This window comes from Dama dama, chromosome 19 (assembly GCF_033118175.1).
Source record: "Dama dama isolate Ldn47 chromosome 19, ASM3311817v1, whole genome shotgun sequence".
Taxonomy (NCBI): Eukaryota; Metazoa; Chordata; class Mammalia; order Artiodactyla; family Cervidae; genus Dama; species Dama dama.
In genome coordinates this window covers 32,066,630-32,091,953 of record NC_083699.1, presented here as the reverse complement: position 1 = coordinate 32,091,953, position 25,324 = coordinate 32,066,630, and the positions used below count along the sequence as shown (strand labels likewise).

General features: G+C 39.1%; 1 protein-coding gene across 2 annotated transcripts in view; it reads right to left on the bottom strand.

The window, feature by feature from the left end:
• ACTL6A (actin like 6A) overlaps nucleotides 1–25,324 on the bottom strand; it is a 27,890-nt gene extending 2,566 nt beyond the window's left edge. The window contains exons 1-12 of one of the 2 annotated variants that reach the window (XM_061166630.1): nucleotides 25,127–25,324; nucleotides 16,201–16,277; nucleotides 15,874–16,048; nucleotides 12,037–12,137; nucleotides 11,312–11,409; nucleotides 6,111–6,205; nucleotides 5,695–5,801; nucleotides 5,510–5,599; nucleotides 4,146–4,207; nucleotides 3,631–3,745; nucleotides 3,402–3,482; nucleotides 1,484–1,579 (exon numbers count right to left, since the gene is read on the bottom strand). In XM_061166630.1, the coding sequence (XP_061022613.1) occupies nucleotides 1,484–1,579; nucleotides 3,402–3,482; nucleotides 3,631–3,745; nucleotides 4,146–4,207; nucleotides 5,510–5,599; nucleotides 5,695–5,801; nucleotides 6,111–6,205; nucleotides 11,312–11,409; nucleotides 12,037–12,137; nucleotides 15,874–16,048; nucleotides 16,201–16,277; nucleotides 25,127–25,151 (1,122 nt within the window). In that variant the 5' untranslated portion in view covers nucleotides 25,152–25,324. Of the gene's footprint in view, nucleotides 1–1,483; nucleotides 1,580–3,401; nucleotides 3,483–3,630; nucleotides 3,746–4,145; nucleotides 4,208–5,509; nucleotides 5,600–5,694; nucleotides 5,802–6,110; nucleotides 6,206–11,311; nucleotides 11,410–12,036; nucleotides 12,138–15,873; nucleotides 16,049–16,200; nucleotides 16,278–24,493; nucleotides 24,633–25,126 lie in introns of those variants that run through there. The other variant, XM_061166631.1, reaches the window with a different exon arrangement.

Here is a 25,324-nt window from a genome sequence, read left to right as displayed (position 1 = left end):
TGGAAGCAAAAGGGATTAACGGGTTTTGTAGGTGAGGAACTGGTCAAATCCTATTACAATGGATTTCATTAAATTTTAATTGCCTCCTAAAAGACAAGGATAGTATCTAACTGGTCTTGATCAGACCTTGGACAGCCCATGTCTATATTCATTATTCTGGGAACTTCTATGAAATTTAAAGTACTATAATCAAGGTATATTCCAGGTCAGTCTGGATCGCCAAAAATGTAAGGAGGTGTCAATCTTATGCCTGTATCAATACTTTATAAAGATTGTGGCATATGTAAAACATTCAAATATACAGATTCTCTAGATTCTGTTAGGGCCTATGTAACCTCTTAATAAGTTTTTTAAAATGTAGTATTTATTGCAGAATACCTTACAAAAAACTACTTGATGGATGTTTAAAAATCTAAAAATTCCTGTTACTAATGTACCATGTACACTACCTTCTCTCTAAACCAGATTCTTCTATCCCTTTGAAAGTTATCATAGTATACCATGGGATGTTTTTAATAAAATATAAAAGCTCTTCAGTCCTCTGCCATGTTTTACCCTGTAAATTTGCTATGTAAGTGACATGACTGGTACCTATCTTTCTGGGTTGAACTGTATCCTCCAAAGAGGTATGTTGATAATCCCCAGTTCCTGTGAATGTGACCTAATTTAGAAACAGTCTCGGAGAAGAGGACAGACCCACAAGGAAGAATGCCATGTGATGATGGAGATAGACATTGAAGTGCTATAACTGCAACCCAAGAAACGCCAAGGGTTGCTGGCAAATCATCAGATGACGGAAAGAGGGAAGGAAAAATTCTCTTCTGTAGGCTTCAGAGAGCATGGCCCTGATAACATGTTGATTTCAGAATTCTTTGAACCATCTACTTTGTGGCACTTTGTTACAGCAGCCCTAGGACATAATACACCATTGCATTCATCTTTCCAGCCATATAGCACGCCCCACTTGTATACAGACTACAAGCCAACTACTTCAAAATGTTAGAATATACCCTCTTCCCTTCATATTTTGCACATATTTCACCTAGATGTTCTTTCATAAACTGTCAACCAACTGAACTCATTCATTGAAACAGCTCTTCAGGAGGATTTCCTCTGACACTCCAGCCTGCCTGGCTGATGACATACTGAACCACTTAGCACATTACAGGTTTTCTTTTTTGCAGGTTTAGTCCTCCTAGCTGACTATGCCCTTGGTGGGAAGGACTATATTTTCTATCCCTAGTGCCTAGCAGACTGTAGGCACTTAAGTATGGAATCAAGGAATAAAATGAGATTCAAATAGTAATGGGGTGTAACAGGAGTAACTAATAGATGTCATCTAGAAAAATTTGATTAATAAGCAGTATTAATACTACCAGGCACACACAAGATACCAAAAACAAACTGTATCTACATAGATTTTCCACCAGTAGTTAGTATATATATGACTGAAAAATACCACTGAAGAATACACACAACTTACTGGGGGTGTTTTCTGAGAGAGTTCTCTGTTCAACCTGTCGGTAAAGCTCTGTATTAGCGTGTTTCCTCCTGCCACTATCACGCTGCCATAGAGACCCTGGAATGAAACAACAATAAATGAGCTTCAAATGTTTCCAACCGTTTTAAACACAGCTACAGACAAAACCATGTGTTCCACTACAGTTTTTGCTTTTTTAATTTTTTACTTCTACACAGGCCTACTAGTTTAATCCAGTGATTCTCAATCCTGGCTGCACATTTGACTCATTTAGGGAATATTTAAAACACCAGTGCTGGGGGCAATTAAATACAAATTTCTGGGGGTGGAGTCTAGGAAAAGTTTTTTGTTGGTTTGTTTAAAACTCTCCAGATGATTCTTTTGTGTATTAAAGTTTAAAAACCACTAATTTAAGGCAGTTATTCTAAAATCCAATTGTAATGTTTTGGCAGATAGCAGCCAGTACCTAAGAAGTGTATTTCCTAATTACATCATCTCAGAGTTCTCATCTAGAAGCTATGGCATTTAAAATTGGACAGATTATGGTGGACAATACATACTCTCACAATAGTCTTGGCCAAAATGACTGCTACCTTTCTCTTCTGCAGGGATGACCTTTTTCAAAATCCATATGCTGAGGCTTCCTCCATCAAAAACAAATTCCTAGTAGTAAGGAGTATGTGTGCTAAGTTGCTTCAGGCATGTCTGACTCTGCGATCCCAGAGACTGTAGCCCACCAGGCTCCTCTGTCCATGGGACTCTCCAGGCAAGAATACTGGAGTGGGTTGCTATGATCTCTTTCTGACCCAGAGACTCAATGTCTCCTGCATTGGCAGGTGAGGTTCTTTACCACTAGCATCACCTGGGAAGCCCAAATAAGGAGTATATTTTACCTCTAATTTGCATGTATGCATCAGAAAGTTAAATATCAGCCTGCCTTTTTAGTGGCTAAGTTCATATTTTTAAAATTTATTCCATATTAAAAAAAATTTATTCCAAATGTCTATACTCTTAAGTAAATGAAGGAACTAAAAAAACAGGTAACATGTTGGCTACAAATTAAAATCTAGGGTTTAAATAAGATATGGTCTATTTAATAATTAGTATGGTATAGAATACAGAATTATGTCTGATTCTTTGTGACCCCATAGACTATAGCCCACCAGGGTCCTGTGTCCATGGGATTTCCTAGGCAAGAATACTGGAATGGGTTGCCATTTCCTCCAGGGGATCTTCCCAACTCAGGGATTGAACCCTGGGTCTCCCGCATTGGTAGGCAAATTCTTTACCACCTGAGCCACCAGGGAAGAGGTATAGAATATGCAGTTAGTCCTTAAAACTTGGCAAGAAATAAACTGATGAAAAAAAAAAACCACGGCAAAGTACAAAAAACACGAAGTTTACATATAAACTCCATGTAAAAGTTATATAATTTAAACCACACCTTCCTAAAAAGTAAAACTGTACTATATACATTATAAACTATACACATTGTATATACTATGTATATAATGTATATACTATATACATTAAAAACCACTAGTATATAGTTTGGTTTGTCACATTTTAGGAAATCTCTAGACCAGCACTGTCCAAAAGAACTTCTGTGCTGATGGAAATGTTCTAGCTACATTTATAATGGCTCATGCAACTGAAGAATTGAAATGTAAATTTCTATTTATTTTAGTTGAACTGCCATACATGGCCAAAAGCTAACTACATTGGATACAACAGCTCCTGAGTTTTGCATTTTCCCTTTTCTAGTAGAACTTCATTTTTTTTACATATTCTTTCATAAAATTGACTTCAGAGTCAGTGGCCAAAGTTGCCAACTTAAAAAAAATGATGGCCATTATAAATACCGGGGGCACTGGTTTGCCCTAAAAGATACTCTTATGCCATAAACAAGAGTGGCACTTACTGGTCTGATATCAATATCACACATTCCAACACTTGTAGTGACAACATGACTGACGCCCAGCATTGTATTTCCTGATAACCCCTACAACAAAACAGAAACCAGCAGTCACACAGAAGACCTTCAAACCATAAAGCACATGCAAAAGAGTTTATAGTCTTATTTAGCTTTTGTAATTACAAGAGATCTTTAAAGGAAAAAAACAGGCTGATTATGAAATAAACTTTTATACCTTTACATTGGAAGGGTCAAATAAACCTTCAGGAATCTTTAACCGTTCTGCTCCAAAATCACAGTTGTAGCCATTGGGGAATTCATAATGAACAGTTGGCATCTGTGCAGCTACTCTGAGAGTGTACCAGACAATATTAAAGAGACAAACACATCCTCTTCAGAATTACAAACTATTATAAACAATATGGAGGAATCATCAGGTTGTAAGAAAGCAGAGTGGTAAAATCTTATTTTCTTTCAAAATGTTATTCAGTATTTAACTTTTTATCTTTAGACCAGTTAAGTATATTCTACAAATTTTTAACTAAACAAATCAATTTCTTTCCTCATTTATGAAATATACAGTTTTTTAAAAAAATTGAAGCATAGTTGATTTACAATGTTGTGTCAGTTTCTGGTGTATAGCAAACTGATTCAGTTATATATATATATATATATATATATATATATATATATATATGAAGTATACAGTTTAAGTTTTAAGTCTTGTACAAAAAAAACAAGAAAACATACTGTTCATCATAAGTTGAATCTGATACTTGAAGTACTGAGGCTTGAAAATCCTGGATAACACACTATGAATTAAAAAAAAAAGGTTAAGAAACAAGATTATTGAGATTTGTCTTTGTAATCTATACTTTCATAACATTATTTTCAAAACATTTTTTTATTCCCTTTTCCATCCAAAACATTTTTCTTAATGCAACTAGACCACATTCCTGGATGCCTAACTCATTTCAAGGGTATAAATCTACCCAGCAAGGACTCTGAGCATCAAGAAACCTAATTCTAAACACTTGTATTACGAACTAAATTATTTAACATTTAAATTACAACTGTTATGGAAAAAAAGGATGAGATTAATAAGCTTAAAGGCAAGACTTCATTAACTGAATATACATATATAAAATGCATATACATTGTATCTTATGGAACTTTTAATGACTGACAAAGTATAAAACAGTTACAAAACATGCAGTGAAATATATAGGCCCTCTGAGCTGCTAAGGAAAAATCTTCTAAGGTCTAGGTACAATTATTAATCATCTTCACAATTTTTCCTTGTATCGAACACTCACAAAAAATCTTTATCCTTGGGTGTAAAAAACTTGTCAAATATGTTATATCACTGCCATATTAAGCTTCCCTGGTGGCTCAGTGGTAAAGAATCTGTCTGCCAATGTAGAAGACGCAGGTTCGATCCCTGATCTGGGAAGAGCCCACATGCAGCGAAGCAGCTAAACCCATGCAACTACCCAGCCTGTGCTCTAGAAACTTTAAGCCGCAACTACTGAAGCCACCACGCCCTAGAGCCCATGCTCCACGACAGGAAAGGCCACTGCAATGAGAAGCCCACACACCACAATGAAGAGAGCCCCTGCTCGCCACAACTAGAGAAAACTCAGTGCAGCAGCACAGACCCAGCACAGCCATAAATAAATACTGAAGGAAAAAAAGAATGCATATTGTGGTATGAGAGGTTGTTTTACTAACCTCTCCCCCGTCAGTAAGTCATTCATGGTCAGAGATGGATTTTCAGTAAAGAAAACCTTTCACTGGCTCCTTGCTATGAACAATAATACATTTTTTATATAGCTGGCTCAAGTTTAGGAAAGAAAATGTTAACGGAGCCATACTAGCTTGTTTTTACCCCAAAGCTCCTTTCAGGTCTCACCATAGTAGTCCAGGTGAATACAGAGTAGTTTGTTGATATCTGACGAGCATGAAAAGCACACCCCTCCCCCAGTCCCGCCAAAAGTCATTAATTTTGTTTGCAAATATCATTAAAAATATAAGTTTAAAATTATAAAACGCTCATCCTCTGTTCAAAGACTTACAGCCTATAATGCTTTTGTGAAGAGAACAGGATTACTTACGTTACACATGTAATTGTGCCAAGACCTTGTAACCTGGGGCAGCTTCTCTTTCCTTTTCCAGTTTGCTGGAGATCCTTCACGAACAGCTTCCTAAGTGCCAAGAACAAGTGCTAGGTTAAGAGTTCACAACATGGGGGTGCGGAGGTGAAGGTAAGCCCCAGAAATAAAATTCAATCATCACTTACTTTTGATGCAATCATATATGGAGGAATCAGTTCTATATTCATTTCTTGGAAGAGTTCCCTGCACTGCATAGTGATAAAGTCTCCAGCAAGAGGGGACTTCACAATGCCTATGAAACAGATTACACAAGACTCAGTAAGAAGGCATTCCATCCAAGCTCCTTGGGATGAATTTCCCGTGTTTTTACATATGATTAATTTCTTTCAAGTAGAATTAACAGAACTATCCTCCAAGTATGAATGAAGCCATGCATAAATTTTAAATATACACTATAAATATACACTATAATATACACTATTACAGATTTTTTTTAAAAAAACTCTAAAAAAAGGCATCACTTGGAAATGACTTTGATAGCCCAAAGTCATTGCTTTATTTCATGATCCGTGTCCTCACTGCACCTTGGTTAGAAACTTACCTTGCTGAAGAACATAGCCATCGTGAACAGGAATTGCAGTGGTGTGAGTGGCTCCACTGTCCAAAATAAGCCCGGTAGAACGACCATTAGCAAATCTAGTTTAAAGCATTAAGGAAAAGAAAGTATCAAGGTTCCTAAAATAATGTTTATTTGTAAAGGGAAGGTTTTTATTAAGGTATTTTTAAAACGTGCATCATGGCTTTAAAATGTGTTAAAGTAAATACAGGGATGAAAGTTGGTATCAAATAATAACTCAGGTTTAAAAAAAAAAGACAACAGACAGGACTTTCAGAATGGTGGTATGAGAAAGTCAGAGAAACCTTTATCCCAGAGAGAGACATCTGTTAAGCTGGTCAAAATTAGCACAATTATTCAAAGTCTCTGGCACAGATCAAAAGGGCTTCCAACAAATTGAGAAGCATTTAACAAAATCTACAGAAACTTGGTAAGAACAGTGGGAGGCTGTGCCATCTGAGCTAAAAACTAAAACCATTCTCACACAGGATTAAAGAACCATTTCAGCAGTTTGGCAGCTGAGTGGCAGTTATCATCTCTCCCAGCTCAATATGAAGAGCTATTCCAGGTAGATTCAACAGCCAGTGAATATCAGCAGACAGAATTTATGCCATTTTCCACAGTTCTGTGCTGCAGAAGGCCTACATGACATGAACATCACAAACCGACATTTAGAAGTACAGCCATTCACTGGGTCATCCAATATTTACTGAGCATCTATTGTGTGCCAAGTGATGAGTCTGGTGCTCAATAAAGAAGGGAAGCAGGGAGGTCAGTCTCTTACTAGCATTCCTTAGGCATGGAAGACACAAAGGGGTCTCTGCCCTGAAGGACATCCTGTTTAGTGAAGAGGAGACCTTCTTCACCTTCAGTAAAGCTATACAAACAACAGTTCAGGATGCCCTGGGAGAGTATAAAGGAGTATAACCTGTCCCTAGGAAACCCAAGTGAAAGCTGAGGAGGGGGGCATGGGAAAGAGTCGAAACATGTGGGAAGGACAGGAGGCAAGAGAGCATAGGAAGAGGTCAGGGAAATGCAGAGCAGTTCAGCAGAGCCTGAAAGAATAAGAAAAGCAAGACTGTGGGAAATGATTATGGCTTAAATCAGCAGGTTGGCATTTAACAAAGATGATTAGAGCTGCAGTGTGAAGAACGGGCAAGAGGAAGGGCTACACCTAATACAATGGCAGTGCAGAGAGAAATAGTGGATTTGTGGGTTTGGATTGGAGTCAGGGGAGGTGGATAATACACAGGGCTTGATTACTACTTAATCTGAAGGGTTAATAAGAAAGATATCTGGTCCAGACAACTGGGAATAAGATAAGACACAAAGGAGAAGGAATAAATTCGATGGGAGAGAAGATGAATTCAATTTTGGATATATTGAGTTTAAAGTGCTTAAACAAATAACTAATAGAAAAAGTTTTAGCATGCAGCTGGACATGGGCCTGGAGCTCACAAGAAAGATCTGGGATACAGATATAATTTGGAACTGGTCAGTGTATAACAGGTATCTGAAGTCAAGGAACTAGATAGTTAAATCAGAAAGAACATGTCCAGAGAGGTGAAAGGCTAAGGGCAGAAAACCAAGGCATGGGCAGGAATGAACAGAGAAAAGAGATCTGAGAATAAATGGCCAGAAAGGTAGGTTAATGATTTATCTTTGCTATTACTTCTACTTCATTGTTTATATACATAAACACTAATTTTATCTCTATTAGTACAAAGTGATACAATGACACCAGACTAAAAGTAGGTAAGCCCTCCTGTAGATGACAATTCTAAAATCTGGACAAATTATTTTAAGTGACCATTTCAAAACACTGCAAAGTATTTAAAAGTAGTCAAAATTCAGCTAAAACCAATTCTCATGAAACTGCAACTGGAAGGAGTGTGAACTGAAAGTCTGTAGCCTCCTCGCCTGAAAGTACTTCCCAGCTCCCAGGCTACAGCTCAAGAAAGCAGTGAAGAACTGCAGTCTTACCACCTGAGTCTACACAGAAAGGACTTCAGGGCTGGAAGAAAAGCTGGACATTTAAGGTAGAAACTCTGGAAGCAAGAGAACCACACAACAGGCAAAACACAAAACCTGGGTATAAAATTTACCCAAATGTTTGGTTGACAACTGAACTATTCAAGTGCAGGACTTCAGGGGGACCAATAAAATGCAGAGAGAAGGAGAGTAATGCATTCTTGAAAAATGAGGGGCACCAATGAGTTCTGTGATTTTGCTACCTTTGTAACTAAATGAATTTTCCATGAGTATGCAGCTTGGCCAGCAGATAGCTGAAGCCTGCCTTTCAAACTGAGGTGTCAGGAGGGCAGAGCCTGAGGCTGGCAGATGAGAAGCCAGCTATCAGTTAAATCAGATAAAACAAACAAAAATCTTTTCACTGATGTTTTTGTTTTGGAAAACAGTTATCTTTTTCATAAAACTGTTACTTGTGTTGACATTAATGTATCTATTCTTTTTTTTTTTTAAAACTAATAAAATGTTAAAAGAAGTCTTAGTTTTAAATTCTTAAACAGTAATATTGATAGCTATAACCTATAAAAGCAAAAGCTCTGTGGCATCCTCAGTATTTTTTCTTGCACTTTTCCAGTGTCCTGTTTTTTTAATAATTTTATTTATATATTTATTTTTGGTTGAGCTGGGTCTTTGTTGCTGCGCTCAGGCTTTCTCTAGTTGTGGCGAGCGGGGGCTATTCCTCGCTGTGGTGTGCAGGCTTCTCACTGCAGTGGCTTCTTTTGTTGCGGACCATGGGCTCTAGGGCACACAGGTTTCAGTAGTTGCAGCGCGTGGGCTCAGCACTTGTGGCACACAGGGTTTAACTGCTCTGTGGCATGTAGGATCTTTCCAGACCGGAGATCAAACCTGTGTCCCCTGCACTGGCAGGCAGATTCTCAACCATCAGGAAAGTCCCTCAGTAATTTTTAAAGTGATCCCAAGGCTATGCTTGAGAAGTCAAAACAATCTGTAGAATAATACTAAAATATTACTTGCCCTTTTCACTGTCATTCTCTCATGAATGTACCAGAGTTTTCCAGAGGCTATGTCATATATGATACACAGCAGACTGAATGCAAAAGCTAGATATGAGAATCCAACTTCTGCTATTAAATCCAACGTCAAAGAGATTTCAAAAATTGCAAAATGAAGCCACTCTTCTCATTAATACCTTTGGTTTTGGAAAACAGTTATTTGTCATTAAAATATTTTATTTATATTAACATGCAACTGGCTTATTATTAATTTACTTAAAATAAGCAAATATAGTTTTTTAAGTTTAATTACTAATATGGCAAATACTTCCTGATATGATCCACATAAATAAAAGCTCTAGGTATAAAAGTTTGAGAACCACTGGGCTAGAAGAACACAGTAAAAAACATCAGTCAGCAAAAGCCAGAAATGTTAGGAATTCTACAGGACAATCTGCTTCCTTTACCAGATAATCACAAGATGGAAAAAAGCAAGGGGTGAGGCGGTGGTTACAATCTAGACCAGAGACTCAAGGGACACATCAAACAAATATAGTGTATGATCCTTATTGTTTGGGTACCGATTCAAATATGTTGTTTGTTTTTAAATAAATTGTGGCTGTATCCTTTCTTTTTAAAAAAGACATATGGTGAAATCTTTTAGAGAGGCATGCTACATGTCTGGGATTTATTTCAAAGTCATGAAGGAGGGGGGAATGGACATGGTTATATAGCTAATACAACTTAGCTTTGTGTTAAAAACGACTGAACCTGGGTGATGGGCACATGGCAGTGCAATGTAATGTTCTATCCTCTTTTATGTAAGAAAATTTCTATAATAAAAAGTTAAAAAATAAAACAATGCCAATTCCGCTTACATACTCCTTGTAAGGAAGCAGCCAAACAGATCTTATGTTCAAATTCATAACTGCCATTTTCAAGCTGTGGACTGGGACCAGTTTGCTTATTTTGACTCTGACTCCTGACAGGGTTATTATGAAAATTAAATGATAATGCACACAGTGAGTCTGCTAGTGCTCTCCATCCTCTACTCAAAACCTGCAATGGTTCTCGCAAGTCTAAAGTTCACACTTTAAAAATACAACATGCAAGGCTTCCACAGTCTGACCTAAACCTATTTTTACAACTCCCACTAAAGCTGAATATAAACCTTCAACTCTAAACTCACTGTGAAGAACGCTTACCCTTTCCACCTCCACACTTCTGCTAAAGTCATCTCCAAGACACAGCACGACAGACAAATGTTAGATTACAGCTACCACAGTGATTCTCACACATATAAAATTCACTTGAATATTATAGCAATCCAGGAAGGTACACAGGATAAAAGTTTAAAAGGCGAGGCTGATTTTAAGTACCTAATTCAAGATCACTTTATAAGCACTGTTACTTGAACTCTAAATATAGGACTCCTTCCCCTTCACCTTGCAACTAAATTCCCTCACTTTTTTGGGGGGTGCGGGGCGCGGGGGGCGGGCACGCTACATGGTGTGCAGGATGTTAGTTCCCCAGTCAAGGATTGAACTCATGTCCCCTGCACTGGAAGTGTGGAGTCTTAACCACTGACTGCCAGGGAAGTCTCGAAATTCTCTTTTCTTTACAAGGTTTGTCAGGCTTCAATCTTCCTCCACTGAACTATAAATGTTATTTGAAAAATTCAAATGTATCACGTACTTCTTTATGACTTTTGCCAGCGCTATTTTGAAGTACTATTTAAATCTGTTATTTAGTTTTCAACAAGAATATTACATTATTCTTTGAGGTCAGGACATATTTCTTTGTCTTTCCCTTAATATGCTCATAAAAATATTTGGTGATTAAATCTTAAATGAATTTACAGACAACTTCCACTTTTCTCAGATATTCGAGAGGATGAAGGAAATGACACTCTTTGAACTCATCTAGGCCTTCTCTTCATATTCCCCTCTTAAAAACACAGTTTTTAAAAAACTTTGTTAAATTAATGAGCAGAATTTGAGAGTTTCTTTCCCATCTCCCTCTCACATCTTCATGCGCATCATTCCAGTAAGAAACACTGAAAGACAGACATCTAAAAAGCAATGGGGAAAACCCCCTCAACTTCTGACAAGCAGCAACTGACTCCTGTCTTCCTACTGAGCACATCACCTTTGGCAGCACCAGTTACTCGTGAAGAGAAGCTGAGTATTACTCTTTCAAGGATACGCTGTCAAAACGGCAGTTTTGCAAAGGAAGAATGCAGGAATGTTGTAGTGTTCAAACATCAGCTCTGTCAGCTTCTCTCTCTTTGCTCTGGTATTCCACTTGAGAGAAGGGAAAAAGAAATGCAAATTACTTATTGTTTAAAAACTAAAATGCTGATTTATCTCAAAATTCATTTCAGTACTGTATTAACAAAAATGTAAAACAGTAAAGTACTATGGAAAATCTTCATAATATTTTTACAACATTTACCTCTATGTATTTGTAATAAATTTAATAAAGTTTATTATTTGAAAAGTAAAATTGCTGCTATGAATTCTAGAAACTGCAGACTTTTCAAAGTATAGAGTAATCAGGATTCTTATAAACATGAAGTATTAAATCTTAAGAGTGAATCTAGTCACTCCTAAGATTGAGTATAAAAGCAGATGTACACTGTCCTTGAGGGATAAGGGACAATTCATGAACCAAAATGGGGAGCAATCAAAGGAAATTAGATATTAAATTCCTGGAAAAAAATAAATAACCACCAGAACCCACTAGGGTGCTTTACTGTTGTTCTTTGAGTATTTTTATTATTGAAATAATAAAAGTTGCAAGAGTATTTAAAAAAGAATCCCCCTTACCCTCATTTTCAAAATATCAATTGCTATATCTCTTTAAAGAAAAAGGAAACATTCTTCAAATGAGTTAAAAAACAACCTAGAAAACGAAAAAGTTTGTCTTACCGGTGCTTCCGACATGAGAACAGGATGCAGGCTGGCTTCTGATTTGACATGCATTTTGTAGGTGTGATCCAAAATAGCCTGGAAACTATCCCAATCTTCAACTAGAATATAAGATAAATACCTTGAAAACAACACTTAGTTGAAGATGAATACAGCAACTTCTGAGAGACTGTTTCTAGTGGTTTAGCACTAATACTTTAATATACAGAATTGACTTATTTTACAGCTCTACATCATAAAACAGTACTTCATAGAGACATCAGCTTTGCCTTCTAGATATGGCTCCTCTAGCCCCAAGAGTACCATAACCCCTAGACCTGACCCAGATGTAATTAAGGTATCTAACAGACCTAGAATACCAAATAAACAGTATTCGGTTAAGTACTAACTATAAAGCCCAAAACACAATTCAAATTTTAAGAGGAAACAGAACTGCATGATTTAACAGCTACAATCTGTATGAAAAAAGACATTATAAAAAATTTAAAGAAGAGTATGTTTTCAATTTGCTTTCCATCAAACCATTACACTGAAACTGCTCATATAAGTCACTAATGATCTTCTAACAGGCAGATCCAGTGGATCCTTTGCATCTGTAATCTCATCTGACCTCTCGAAATTACTGATACCATTGACTGATTCAAGAGTTTACAAACTTTTTCTGCCACAGACCAACAAAGAAATGGCATCATTTGTACAACATATTAATATTTTTATAGGCGGATCAGGATGAGTTTTTTTTTTAACTCATTGTTTTGTTGTTTTTTGCTTTGTTAGGTCTTCCCTGCTACCCATGGGCTTTCTCTATTTTTGGTGATCAGGGGCTATTCTCGAGCTGCAGTGCTCAGGCTTCTCACTGTGGTGGTTTCTCCCATCGCAGAGCACAGGCTGCAGGGTGCATGGGCTTCAGTAGCTGCATCATGTGAGCTTAGTTGCCCTGCAGCATGTGCAATCTTCCTGGACCAGGGATCGAACCCGCGTTCCCTGCATTGGCAGGCAGACCAGGGAAAGTCCAGAATGGGATATTTTGGTCAATGCACTTCCTCTGTAGCTTCAACTTCTCTTTCCCCTTCTTAGCATAAATCTCAATGCCACAGTTAAGAACACTGAGACTCATTGGACTTCTTTAGTTCTAGAATTTTTTCTTTTCTTGGTGTTCTCCTGAATTTTCTCCTACTTCTCTAACTGTTCATCTCATTCCCCTTCATAGGCACCTTTACCGGTTAAATACAGAGTAAGTTTCCATAAGGAATCTCACCCTCAATCCTGTTTTCACATCCCAAACTCTTTCTGGGTAGAAAAAAAAAATCAATTCCATGTCTTAAAATCATTCTCACTTGCTTATTAAACCAGCACCTATACTCTAACACTTTGAACTAATAAACTCACTTGCTATGCAGAAAGAGTTAACTTAGCAAACCTGAGAAAGGCCTGCTTGCAAGGCTGACCCTTGGCTGGCATCTGGGAACCTGTCTGGTAAACAAGTTTCCTACATTGATATAAAACTTTCCCCAAATAAGAGTAGTCCACTGTGCCTAAACCATTTATACAAACAGTGTGGTTTATACTGGGAGTCTGGGGTTTTGGGACATGTTGGGCACAAGGTACCTACATGACCAGTCACCAATAAAAACCATGGGTACTGAGTCCTTTTTTTCTGAATTCAAAAGCTAAGTTATTTATTCCAAGTATCAGGATAATATAAGAAATAAAACATTTGCAACAAAAAATATCCTTCCAGTTAACAGTTCTATAGAGATATAATTTTCTATAACATAAATTTTATGTGTACAATGAAGAGATTTTCTTCTGTAAATCTACACAGTTGTGTGACTCTTATTACAACCTAATTTTAGAATATTTCCATCACCTCAAAAAGAAACTGTATGCCCTTTAACTGTCACTTCTCATAATATCCACAGCCCCAAGCAACCACTACTTTACTTTCTGTCTGTATAAATTAGCTTTTCCTGGTCATTCCATATTAGAGCAAGTGATTCTACATTATGTAGAATTCTGCATCTGATTTCCTCCATTTGGCATAAGGCTTTTGGGGTTCATCCATATTTTGACTTATATCAATTACTTTGTTTCTTTTATTGTTAAACAGTATTAATACTTCATTTTATGGATATAGCACACTGTGTATAGCCATTCATCCAATGATGCACCTTTGGACTATATCCACTTTTCAGTTAATATTGATAATGCTGCTATGAACGTTTGTATTTCAGTATTTGTGTGGACACAGGTTTCAGTTCTCTTGTACTGATACCTACAAGTGGAACTGTTTGGATTATAAGGTGAATTTATATTTAACCTATTAAGAAACTGTCAAACTATTTTCCAAAGCTGCTGTACTAGTTTATGTTCTCTCCCAGAAAGAGATATGGAGGTTTCAGTTTCTCTATATCATCATCACACTTGCTATTGTCTGTCTTTATAATACAGCTATCCTGTGAGTGTGAAGCAGGGTGCTGAGTCTTTAATGTGCTCCCCTAGTAGACCATAGATTTCCCAGGTGGCTAAGTCATAAAGAAACCATCTGCCAATGCAGGAGATTCAGGTTCGATGCCTGGGTCAGGAAGAGCCTCTGGAGAAGGAAATGGTAACCCATTCCAGTATTCTTTCCTGGGAAATCCAATGGACAAAGGAGCCTGGGAGGCTACAGTCCATGGGGTCACAAAGAGTTGGACATAACTGAGCATGCACAATAGATCACAGACACAGTTCCCGGTTGCTGAAAGGTTCAAGCACATCCTTTATGACTACACTGTAAGCTCTTGGAAGCTTGCGCTGGTTTCCTCTGGACTTCACTGCATGCCCTCTTCTTCCTTTTGTCAATTCTGCTCTGTATCCTTTCGGCATAATAAATCTTAGCTATGGGTACCATTACATGCTGAATCTTGTGAATCTGTAGTAAATAACTGGACCTGAGAGTGATAGTGGGTCTTACATTTGCTTTTTAAGACCGTAAAACTTGCTCCTTCCCCAGTGCATGGTACCCCTTACTCAGTAACTCCAAAAATCTAGGAAACTTTTTTTAAAACTTTTGAAAGTTTAAATTCTTAGTACCATTTGTCCTGGATATCTCAGACAGCCACCTCAGGATCTCTGCCATCAGTGTTAAAATTTAAAACCTTTCATTTCTCATTTGGACTCACCTCCCTAACTGATCTTCCTGTTTCTAGTATCTCCCTCCAATCACGCCTATGTATTACTGTTAGAATAATCTTTCCAGTTGGCATATATGAGCATTTCACATCTCTGTTTAAAAATTCCTTTGGGGTAACATTTCAGTTACCTGCTTAATATACTCCTGGCATTACAAGCCCTTTTATGATTGGTCTCTGCCTGCCTTTCATGCAACCGGCCCTAATGCACCTACTGTTATAGCCATACTTAACTGATGACATTTCTAAACATGTAAGTTTCTCCCACAGTACCATCTCTTCACACATGCTGGTTGCTCTGCTTTACCCAGTCTTGTCAGTCAGGCTAATTCTTATTCCATGATCAAGATTCAGCACAGTTACCTCCTTTGTGAAAACCATCTCTGAACCCCACAGAGTTAAACATCTCTCCTCCGTAACCCTGCTGCTTATCAAACACAGTTATATTTATATGCACACATCCAGCTTCAACACCTGTTAAGTTTCTTAGGAAAAGAAACGTGTTTTATGCATCTTTGTATTCTCAGTGCCCGGGACATCAGTTCATGGAATAAAAACAAGAAGATAGCTGATGTTCAACTTATATGCAGTCACTGCTTTATATCTGAAATATACTATACATACTCTACATTTATAATCAAATCCATAGGAAAAAACATCGTACCCATTCCATTTTTCAGTGGTGAGATGGCCTCTGTGTTCTCCCTTGGAACTCGCAGGGCATTAGTGTCTATGTAATAAGTGGGACCGCCTTGTTTGCCTTTATCACCATCGATTTCCATCAGTGTACTTCCATCATCTCTTTCTACCACCATACCAATAGCCGTAGGGAAATCCACCTGAAGAGTCAAAAACAAGTTTTATATGCTTTTATCAAGGAGTCATTTCCCACCAACTAATGTCTTTTACCATATTTGAGTCAGACTCTCTGTGAACTTAACTCTGCATGAATGGCCCCTGCATATCCAGTTAACTCGAACATTACACTGACCTTGGGACAGTCCTCACCAGCATAACCAGCTCTCACAGTGTAGGATCCAATGTCAAAAACAAGGGCTCCAACTTCATCTGAAAAGATAACTAACATTAACAACTTACAAGTACCATATGAAAATTAAAGAGTACTTAATGTGCTTATATTCATATCACTACTACTTTGAACCTAGTTTTAAATATGCCTTAAAGACTTATTTAATTAAAATATAACAGGCCAAATATAGTATATTAGTAGAGGTTCAATCAGGAAAGAGATGGTGTGCTAAAATTAGGTAATTTAAGGAGAGTTTACTCATTAAAGGGTCTACTTACAAAGATACAAGAATAACACAGGAAAAACAGAAAGGACAGTATGATATCCTGGGACGAGTAATAACAGAAGTCTGTTGCCACACTTAGAATTGAAGCAACACGAGGGAGGAACTGTTACTAGAACCTGGAGAGAGACTTGTATTGGGAGGGTACCTGACAGGAGCTGCGATCTTCAATTGAGGATGGAGTCAGCCTAATACATCTGCCAACCCTCCCCACTGGCTAGGGTGATCATATCATTTCTCATCCAAACAGAGCTACTTCTAAACGTGGCAGGAGCCCCTATTAATAATTACACCAGGACAAGAGGCACAAAGCAGGAAGTACCATTACCCTGTGTGTGCTTAGCCGCTCAGTCATGTCCACCTCTTTAAGACCCCATGGACTGTAGCCCACCAGGCCTCTCTGTACCATGGGCCAAACCAAAAGTCAACAGAGTCCACAGATACAGTGTACCAGGGTCAACCTTTAAGGGACAGAGCAGGCAGACATAGGAGGAAAGTGGATCTGGAAGGGCCAAGGAGAGATATCCAGTACACTGAGGTATACCATTTTTTTCATACATTAAATATTATACTTCATGGAATTTGGGAAGAAATTTAGCAAAACCCCAAGAAAAATAAGGAACCAGAAGAATAAGAGTTTAAGGTATAACATGGGCCAGGTAAAAATCATTAAAATGAAGGTACCAAAGTTTACACATTTCACAGATTTGTAGAGATAATAATGCTGAGAGAGAAAGCTGTCTTTTTTTTCATATTCAAATTCAGAGAAAAGCCTCTAATTATACTTTTAAAATGTGCACGCATGCATGCATGCTCAATCACTTCAGTCATGTTTGATTCCCTGCGACCGTACGGACTGTAACCCGTCAGGCTCCTCTGTCCATGGGATTCTCCAGGCCAGAATACTGGAGTAGGTGGCCATTTCCTTCTCCAGGGGATCTTCCCCACCCAGGGATCCAACCTGCATCTCCTGCACTGCAGGCAGGTTCTAACTCAAAACAGCACACTTCATAAAAGAAAGCACTTGGGTTTTCTAGGTATTGATTTTGAAAGAAGGAATTTTTCACTGAATTATTAAAAATAAATATTGCTTAGCTCGATTAAATTGACAAAGTCAAGTCTGGTAAGACCAAGTATTGTCAAAGAAGTAGAAAAAGAGGAGCTCTTACACATTTGCCAGCAAAAGTTGTAAACTGATGCAAACACTCTGGGGAATTTAGTCACATCTACTAAAGATGAAAATGTGCATACATAGAAATTACACTTATATCTTCTCTAGAGAAACTCTCTCACGTATATCACAAGCAGATATGTACAGGAATGCTCACTAGGTATATATGTGACCTCAGGAGATTTACTAACCTCTCTGCCTCAATTTTCTCATATGTAAAATGAGCGTAACAGTTTCTATCTCAGAAGATGCTCGAAGTATGGAAGCACTTAGAGCAATACCTGGTACATAATAAGCACATAAGTGTACTGGTATAATTATCATCATACTGCTTGCCACAGGAAAAGGTAGATTAAATGGTCTCTCAGTAGGGAAATAAACTATAGCTTACTCATACAGTGAAATATTTACTATTGATACATAGCAGTTAAAAGTGAATAGTCCAGATCTGCATGTATCAACATGGATAAATCTCAAAAGAATTATGTTAAAAACCTAGTTACTATGCACACATATTTTAATACTATTTAATTCATTATGGATTTGCACACACTTAATGAAAGTATAAAAATATGCATAGGATTGGGGAATATTACATCCCAACTTCAGCTCACTGGTTACCTCTAAGGAAGCAGAGAGGAGGAATCTGTATCAACAATATCTTATTTCATAAACTGAGGCAAATATGACAAAATACTACACTTATTTAATCTTAGCAGTGAATACAGAAGTATCACATACAAACTTAATATTATATTTTTTAATATTAAGTATTCAAAAACTAAAATAAGTATTAAAGATTATTACACTACAATGATCACAGTTGAGAGATGGTTTCTTTACAGCACAGTAACTCATTTTTATTGAAATAAAATGAAGAGCCACTTATGTTTATTTCTAATTTGAAAGGAATCTTCTGCATTTGTTACATTTCCCAAAGTAATCAACTTTTCTCTACACAATCTCTGATCCAAATTATTTTGTCTTAAAGAAAAGGCCCTTAAAAGCAGTACACTGCAATTATTTTCACCACAGCATGTAAACTTAAGTATAAACAGTAGGTAAAGCAGTATCCCAAAGAACAGGAACTGGTAAGCTCTAAGACTTTAATTAACCAGAATACTCTTGGGTAAAGAAATATCCTAACTAAATGAATTAATTGCTTGGTTAACCAAAACTTTCTACTCCTGCTCTCAAGGATCAACCTCTTACCTTGCACCAGGGCTTTTAATCTCTTCTGTGTCACAGACCCTTGTGCAATGATAGAGGCTAAACCGTTTCATCCTAAAATTCATATGCTTAAGTCCTGTTGTTGTTCAGTCACATGGGCTGCAGCATGCCAGGCTTCCCTGTCCTTCACTATCTCCCAGGATTTGCTCAAACTCATGTCCTTTGAGTCGGTGATGTCATCCAAGCATCTCATTCTCTGTCACCCACTTCTCCTCCTGTCTTCAACCTTTCCCAACATCAAGGTCTTTTACAATGAGTTAGCTCTTCATATCAGGTGGTCAAAGTATTGGAGTTTCAGCTTCAGCATCAGTCCTTCCAGTGAACATTCAGGACGGATTTCCTTTAGGATTGACTGATTTGATCTCCCTGAAGTCCAAGGGACTCTCAAGAGTCTTCAACTCCACAGTTTGAAAGCATCAGCTCTTCAGTGTTCAGTCTGCTTCATTAAAGGTCCAACTCTCACATCTGTACATGACTACTGGAAAAACCATAGCTTTGACTATACGGACCTTTGTCAGCCAAGTCATGTCTGTGTTTTTCAATATGCTGTCTAGGTTTGTCATAGCTTTTCTTCCAAGAAGCAAGCATCTTTTAATTTTGTGGCTGCACTCACCATCTGCAGTGATTTTGGAGTCTTAACCCCAAGTAACTAAATGTTTGGAGATAACGTATTTAAAGAGATGACTAAGTTAAAATAAGATCATTATGGTAGACTCTAACACAGTATGACTACTCTCCTCACACGAAGATCCTCACACAAAGAAGAAAGCTGGACACATATATGTACAGAGGGAAGACCATGTGAAGACACCAAGGGATGGCCACTGTAAGCCAAGGAGAAAGGCCTACAAGGAAAAAAACCTCCAAAGGACAACCCTGTCAACACCTGATCTCAGACTGGTACCCTCAAAAACTATGAAAAAATTAATTTTTGTTGTTTAAGTCACTCATTCTTTGTTATGGCAGCAAACTAATACACACAGCTCGGGACATTTATGAATATCTTCTTAGAATGTTCTCAGATAGACTGTAAAAAAAAAATAAGATAAAATATAGATAGTTATATCCATGGACTCCTTAGGGAGGGAGCCCCTCCTCTAACTCAGCCTTTGTAACCTGCTCCACTTCTACAGCCTCAACTTCTACCTAGTGATGCTTCCAATCCCAAATGTACCCCTCAAGCCCTCACCTTCACCTAATCCGTATCTCAAACTTCTTACTGTACATTACTTCCACCTGATGTCCCTTGGGTACCTCAAATTCAACATACCTGAAGTACTGTCTCCTTTCCCCCACCTTGCCTAATCTAAATCTCAGCAGTGCTTATCACAGTTAGTGGTCCCAGTCATCAGAGGCAACAACTTTCCTGAACGCCTTCTTATTTCATATCCCTCATCCAATTCTGCCAAATATTTCTGCTAAACATTTCTCAAATCCCTTCTTCCTTAATGCCATTGCCACTGCCTGAGTCAAGTTCTTACCTCAACTGGGAATTACCATAATTCCCTATGGTACTCTGCTTCCATCTTTACCTTCTGGATTTTACCTAGTTTTCCTTTCAAAACTAACTCTGAACATGTTGGTACATAAATTCTTCAATGAAAACAAAGGGGAGAATCATGCAGTGCTTTCTCATCATCTGCAAGATAAAATTCAAATCATTCCAGGCAAGTGACATACAAGACCTAGCGTAATCTGGCAGCAGTCTCTCCTCCCACTTCATACACCTGCATTACCGAAGATTATGTTGTCTCCTAAACACACCATTTACTCCGCATATGCTGTCCCTCTCTATTCCTCTTTCATCATCCTCATAACATCCCTTGTAAGGTCCCTTGACTCCTCCACACTGAGTTAAGAACTTTCTTGTCTGTGCTACCTTTGTACCTTCTATATATTGTCATTACCGAACATACTCCACTGAATTAGTCAATATCATTTCTCATCAATAAAAGACTTTTCATGTACCACCAAGAAAAAACCATGCTGCCAATTAAACTCTGCCATGCCATCAATATTATTCCAACTTCAGCTCTTTAAATGTATGCGGGGTGGGGTGGTTGTACAACTAAAAATACATGAAATACAGTGTTTATTTGGCTGACTTACCTATAAGACTTCAAGCTTCTTGAAGGCAGAAGCTATATTTTGCATATAACAAGCACCAAAAAATTTTTGTGAAAAGAAAAATCTAACAATTCAGTTATACCTGTCTTTAGGGAAAGGAGTACGTCAAGGCTGTATATTGTCACCCTGCTTCTTTAACTTACATGCAGGGTACATCATGAGAAACGCTGGGCTGGAGGAAGCACAAGCTGGAATCAAGATTGCAGGCAGAAATATCAGCAACCTCAGATATGCAGATGACACCACCCTTATGGCAGAAAGTGAAGAGGAACTAAAGAGTCTCTTGATCAAAGTGAAAGAGGAGAGTGAAAAAGTCGGCTTAAAACTCAACATTCAGAAAACTAAGATCATGGCATCTGGTCCCATCACTTTATGGCAAATAGATGGAGAAACAGTGGAAACAGTGACAGACTTTTATCTCTGGGGGCTCCAAAATCATTGCAGATAGTGACTGCAGCCATGAAATTAAAAGGCGCTTACTCCTTGGAAGGAAAGTTATGACCAACCTAGACAGAACATTTAAAAGCAGAGACATTACTTTGCCAACAAAGGTCCGTCTAGTCAAGGCTATGGTTTTTCACATCACTTCCATGGATGTGAGAGCTGAACTATAACGAAGTCTGAGCGCCGAAGAACTGATGCTTCCAAACTGTGGTGTTGGAGAAGACTCTTGAGAGTCCCTTGGACTGCAAGATCAAACCAGTCAATCCTAAAGGAAATCTGTCCTGAATGTTCACTGGAAGGACTGATGCTGAAGCTGAAACTCCAATACTTTGACTACCTGATGCAAAGAACTGACTCATTTGAAAAGACCCTGATGCTGGGAAAGATCGAAGGCAGGAGGAGAAAGGGATGACAGTGGATGAGATGACTGGATGGCATAACTGACTTGATGGACATGAGTTTGAGCAAGCTCCAGGAGTGAGTTGGTGATGGGACAGGGAAGCCTGGTGTGCTGCAGTCCATGGGGTCGCAAACAGTCGGACACGACTGAGCAACTGAACTGAACTGAATTAGTGTGGTAAACTGGGCACAGTGGAATTTTAATTTGAGGAAGACTCTTGATTTTTGGAATTTTCCATATGTTCATTTTCCTTTTTTTAAGGATGAGAGGTAGTCTATTTCCTGTAGTTCTATTAAGTCTATCAGTTAAGTCTATTCTGTCGTCCTGTGTAAGTCTATTGTTCTGTTAAAAACTAAGGCTTCCTTCATGGTTTAGTGGTAAAGAATCCGCCTGCCAATGCAGAAGACTTGGGTTTGATCCCTGGGTCAGGAAGAACCCCTAGAGAAGAAAATGGCAACCCATTCCAGCACTCTTACTGGAAAAATCCCATGGACAGAGAAAACTGGTGGGTTACAGTCCATGGGGTCACAAAGAATTGGGCATGACTGGGCACACACACGTTTTACTCCTGAGTAAATGACTTCCAAGTTTAGGGGTGAAGTGATTTTTCTGAGAAAACATGGAGCAATGAGGACAATCTTCTAACCTGGTCTTAAAAACATTCCAACATGATACTGGAAGCTAATGACTTTGCGAGGAGGTGAGAAGGTTGTTTTACTTTTTTGTTTGGACAAGGGTGCCCCAATTCACAGGGAAGATGATTTTGAGAAATTTTTAAGATTAGAGATGAGGGGTGCGGTGGAGTGATAAAAGTAATGATTTATCGAAGATGGACCAGTAGTATACCTGTTTATTTTTGTCAAGGAAAGGAGGCTGAAGCAGAGGAGTACCATGTAAGACAGACACAGGAGCAATGAGTAGGCCCAGAAACCAATCACGGAAAGCATGAAAATCTGGATGAACTGCGCATTATATCTAAAGCTAAAGATGAGTATTAGATCTGATCAGAAATAACCACTGGAATAAAAGAGCTGCCAATTTTCAAAATTAAACTACAAACATTCATTTTATAAGCAAGTAAGTTAAAAATACAGTCTACTAAGTTAATTACACACAAAATGTGGGTGGGAGGTTTCGTTGCCTTTCACAATAAACCTTTTGGAAAATGTGACCCAATATAAATACTGGTCATACAGTAGTAGCTCAAACATAAAATCATACACTTATTTTTGTCAGTTCTAAATACTTTATATGTGAAACAGGCTTTAAGATATATTCCTCGACATGAACAAAGGGATGTTTATTCTGAATATCTAAACCATACATGAACATGCTGTGGTTATATAGTTGAAAAACGACTTAAAATTTTTTTTAATGAGGAAAGGTTTTACTGAAATGCCTTTTCTTTATCCCAGAAGTTCTTGCTGCCCACTTGCCAGAAAGTTACATAACTCTAGGCTGGTTAATCTTTTCTATGCCTTGTTTTCTTCCTTAATAATATGGGGATAAGTAGAACCACTTCCCATGCCTGTTGTGGATTAACTGACAATGCATGTATTAAATACAATGCATGACAAGCCTCTGTCATGAAGAACAGTTCCTGGTACATAGGATGCACTCAATAAATGTTAACTGTTGGAATTATTAGTATCCATTACTATCTTAGTCACAATTAAACAATGACTTGTAAGGAAATACTCAGTGGACAGCCTTTAGGTTCTTGGAGGAGTGAACCTGAGAGTCAAAACAATCAGCAGGGACTTCCCTAGTGGTCCAGTAGTTAAGACTGTGCTTCCCATGCAGGGGGCTTGGTTCTGTCCCTGTTCTGGGGACTAAGATCCCACAGGCTGCATGGTGAGGCCAAAAACAAAACAAAACAAAAAACGGAGTCAGCAGCCTCCATGAGCACATATACTCAGCTTTTTGTCAGGATTACATCTTCAGATGGGGAAAAAGTAAATCATGAAGATCCACTAGGCTTTCTCCAAAGTAAAAATGGAAAACTACTGATTCTTACATGTCAGAAATCAAAACCAGAAACATACATGGAGAAGGAGAGGGTGAGGGCCAGCGTGTCACCTGAGCAGAAACTCAAGCTTCACTTCAAAACTACTAAAAACTTTGAAAAGCTTATTTTCACCTCCTACCTTTAATATTCCATCCCTTCAGAAAACAGTATCCTTACTAAACACAGTAACAAAAGCACGACTTTGGGTTTCTTTCTTCTCTAATTCATCAAACACAAAACATGAATCATATACATCAATGCTTCATCTAGGCATCATGCAAAAACGCAGGCTCCAATTCGGTAGATTTAGAGTGGACCTTCAGATTTTGCATTTCTAAAGAGCTTGCAGGTGATGCTGCTTCGCTGCTCCTTGGATCATACTTTTAGTAGTAAGGGTAGCACTACCCCCATTTAATCTTCACAACCACCCCAATGGGTAGGAATTATCATTCTACCAACGACGAGCCTGAAGTTGGCAAAAGTTAAGTAACTTACCCAAGGCCAATGAGCTTACTAAGTGGTGAGGCTGATATTACAACCCAGGCCCGTGGTAATCTTTCACTACACCAGTGCCCACCCATCTTTAAGCACCTTAATTTGCATACGTTCCTAAATTATGCCGGAGCAGAGTCACCCACGAATAACTCCGGAGCATCCACAGTCAACAAACAGGGAGATGTTATTGAAAGGCGTGAGGCTGCGTGAGCGCGGATGGAGAAGGAGGCTGCGTCCTGAGTGGCCACGACTCCTCCAATCAGTTCCACTCCTCGCGGCTCGTTGTGCCACCTCCGGGACGCCGCGGAAACCCTCCACCCACGCCGACGAACTCCTGGGACCTCCCAACTTTAAACGGGCGCGCACACGGCGACAGAGCCGGCTGGGAGAGAGGTGACCCTGAGGCCAGTCACTCCAGCCGCGGCTCACTGGCCCAGCCCCCGAGTGGAGCTGACCGGCCAGCCCCGGGACCGCGCGCAGCCCTGAAAGCCGGCTCCTCCGCGGGCCCAGGCTGGAAGGGGCTGTAGGGGGCGGCGACTCCCGGCGCCGGTAGCGCTCGCCGAGCCGGGTGGGCTCCGGAGGCGGGCAGAGCGCGGGGCGGGGATGGGGCGGGGAGGCCGGGGTCCCCAGGGGGAGACCGGAAGGGCCGCCGGGAAGGGGAGGGCTGGGGGCGGCGGTTACAAACCCCACAAGATAAAAAGGCGCGCTCTCCCGACTGACCGCACTCACCTCCCCCGTATACCCCGCCGCTCATGGTTGCTGTCGACGAGACTTCTACACGTAAAGGCCACCCGGCGAAGTGACTGCAACGGCTGCGACTGCGGGTCTGCAGAAGCGCTAGCCCCCGACTCCCTTAACTTCCACTGCCACCCCCCTCAGGCAACAAAGCGGCGGCCACACACACCCGGAGCGCAGTCACACTTGCTG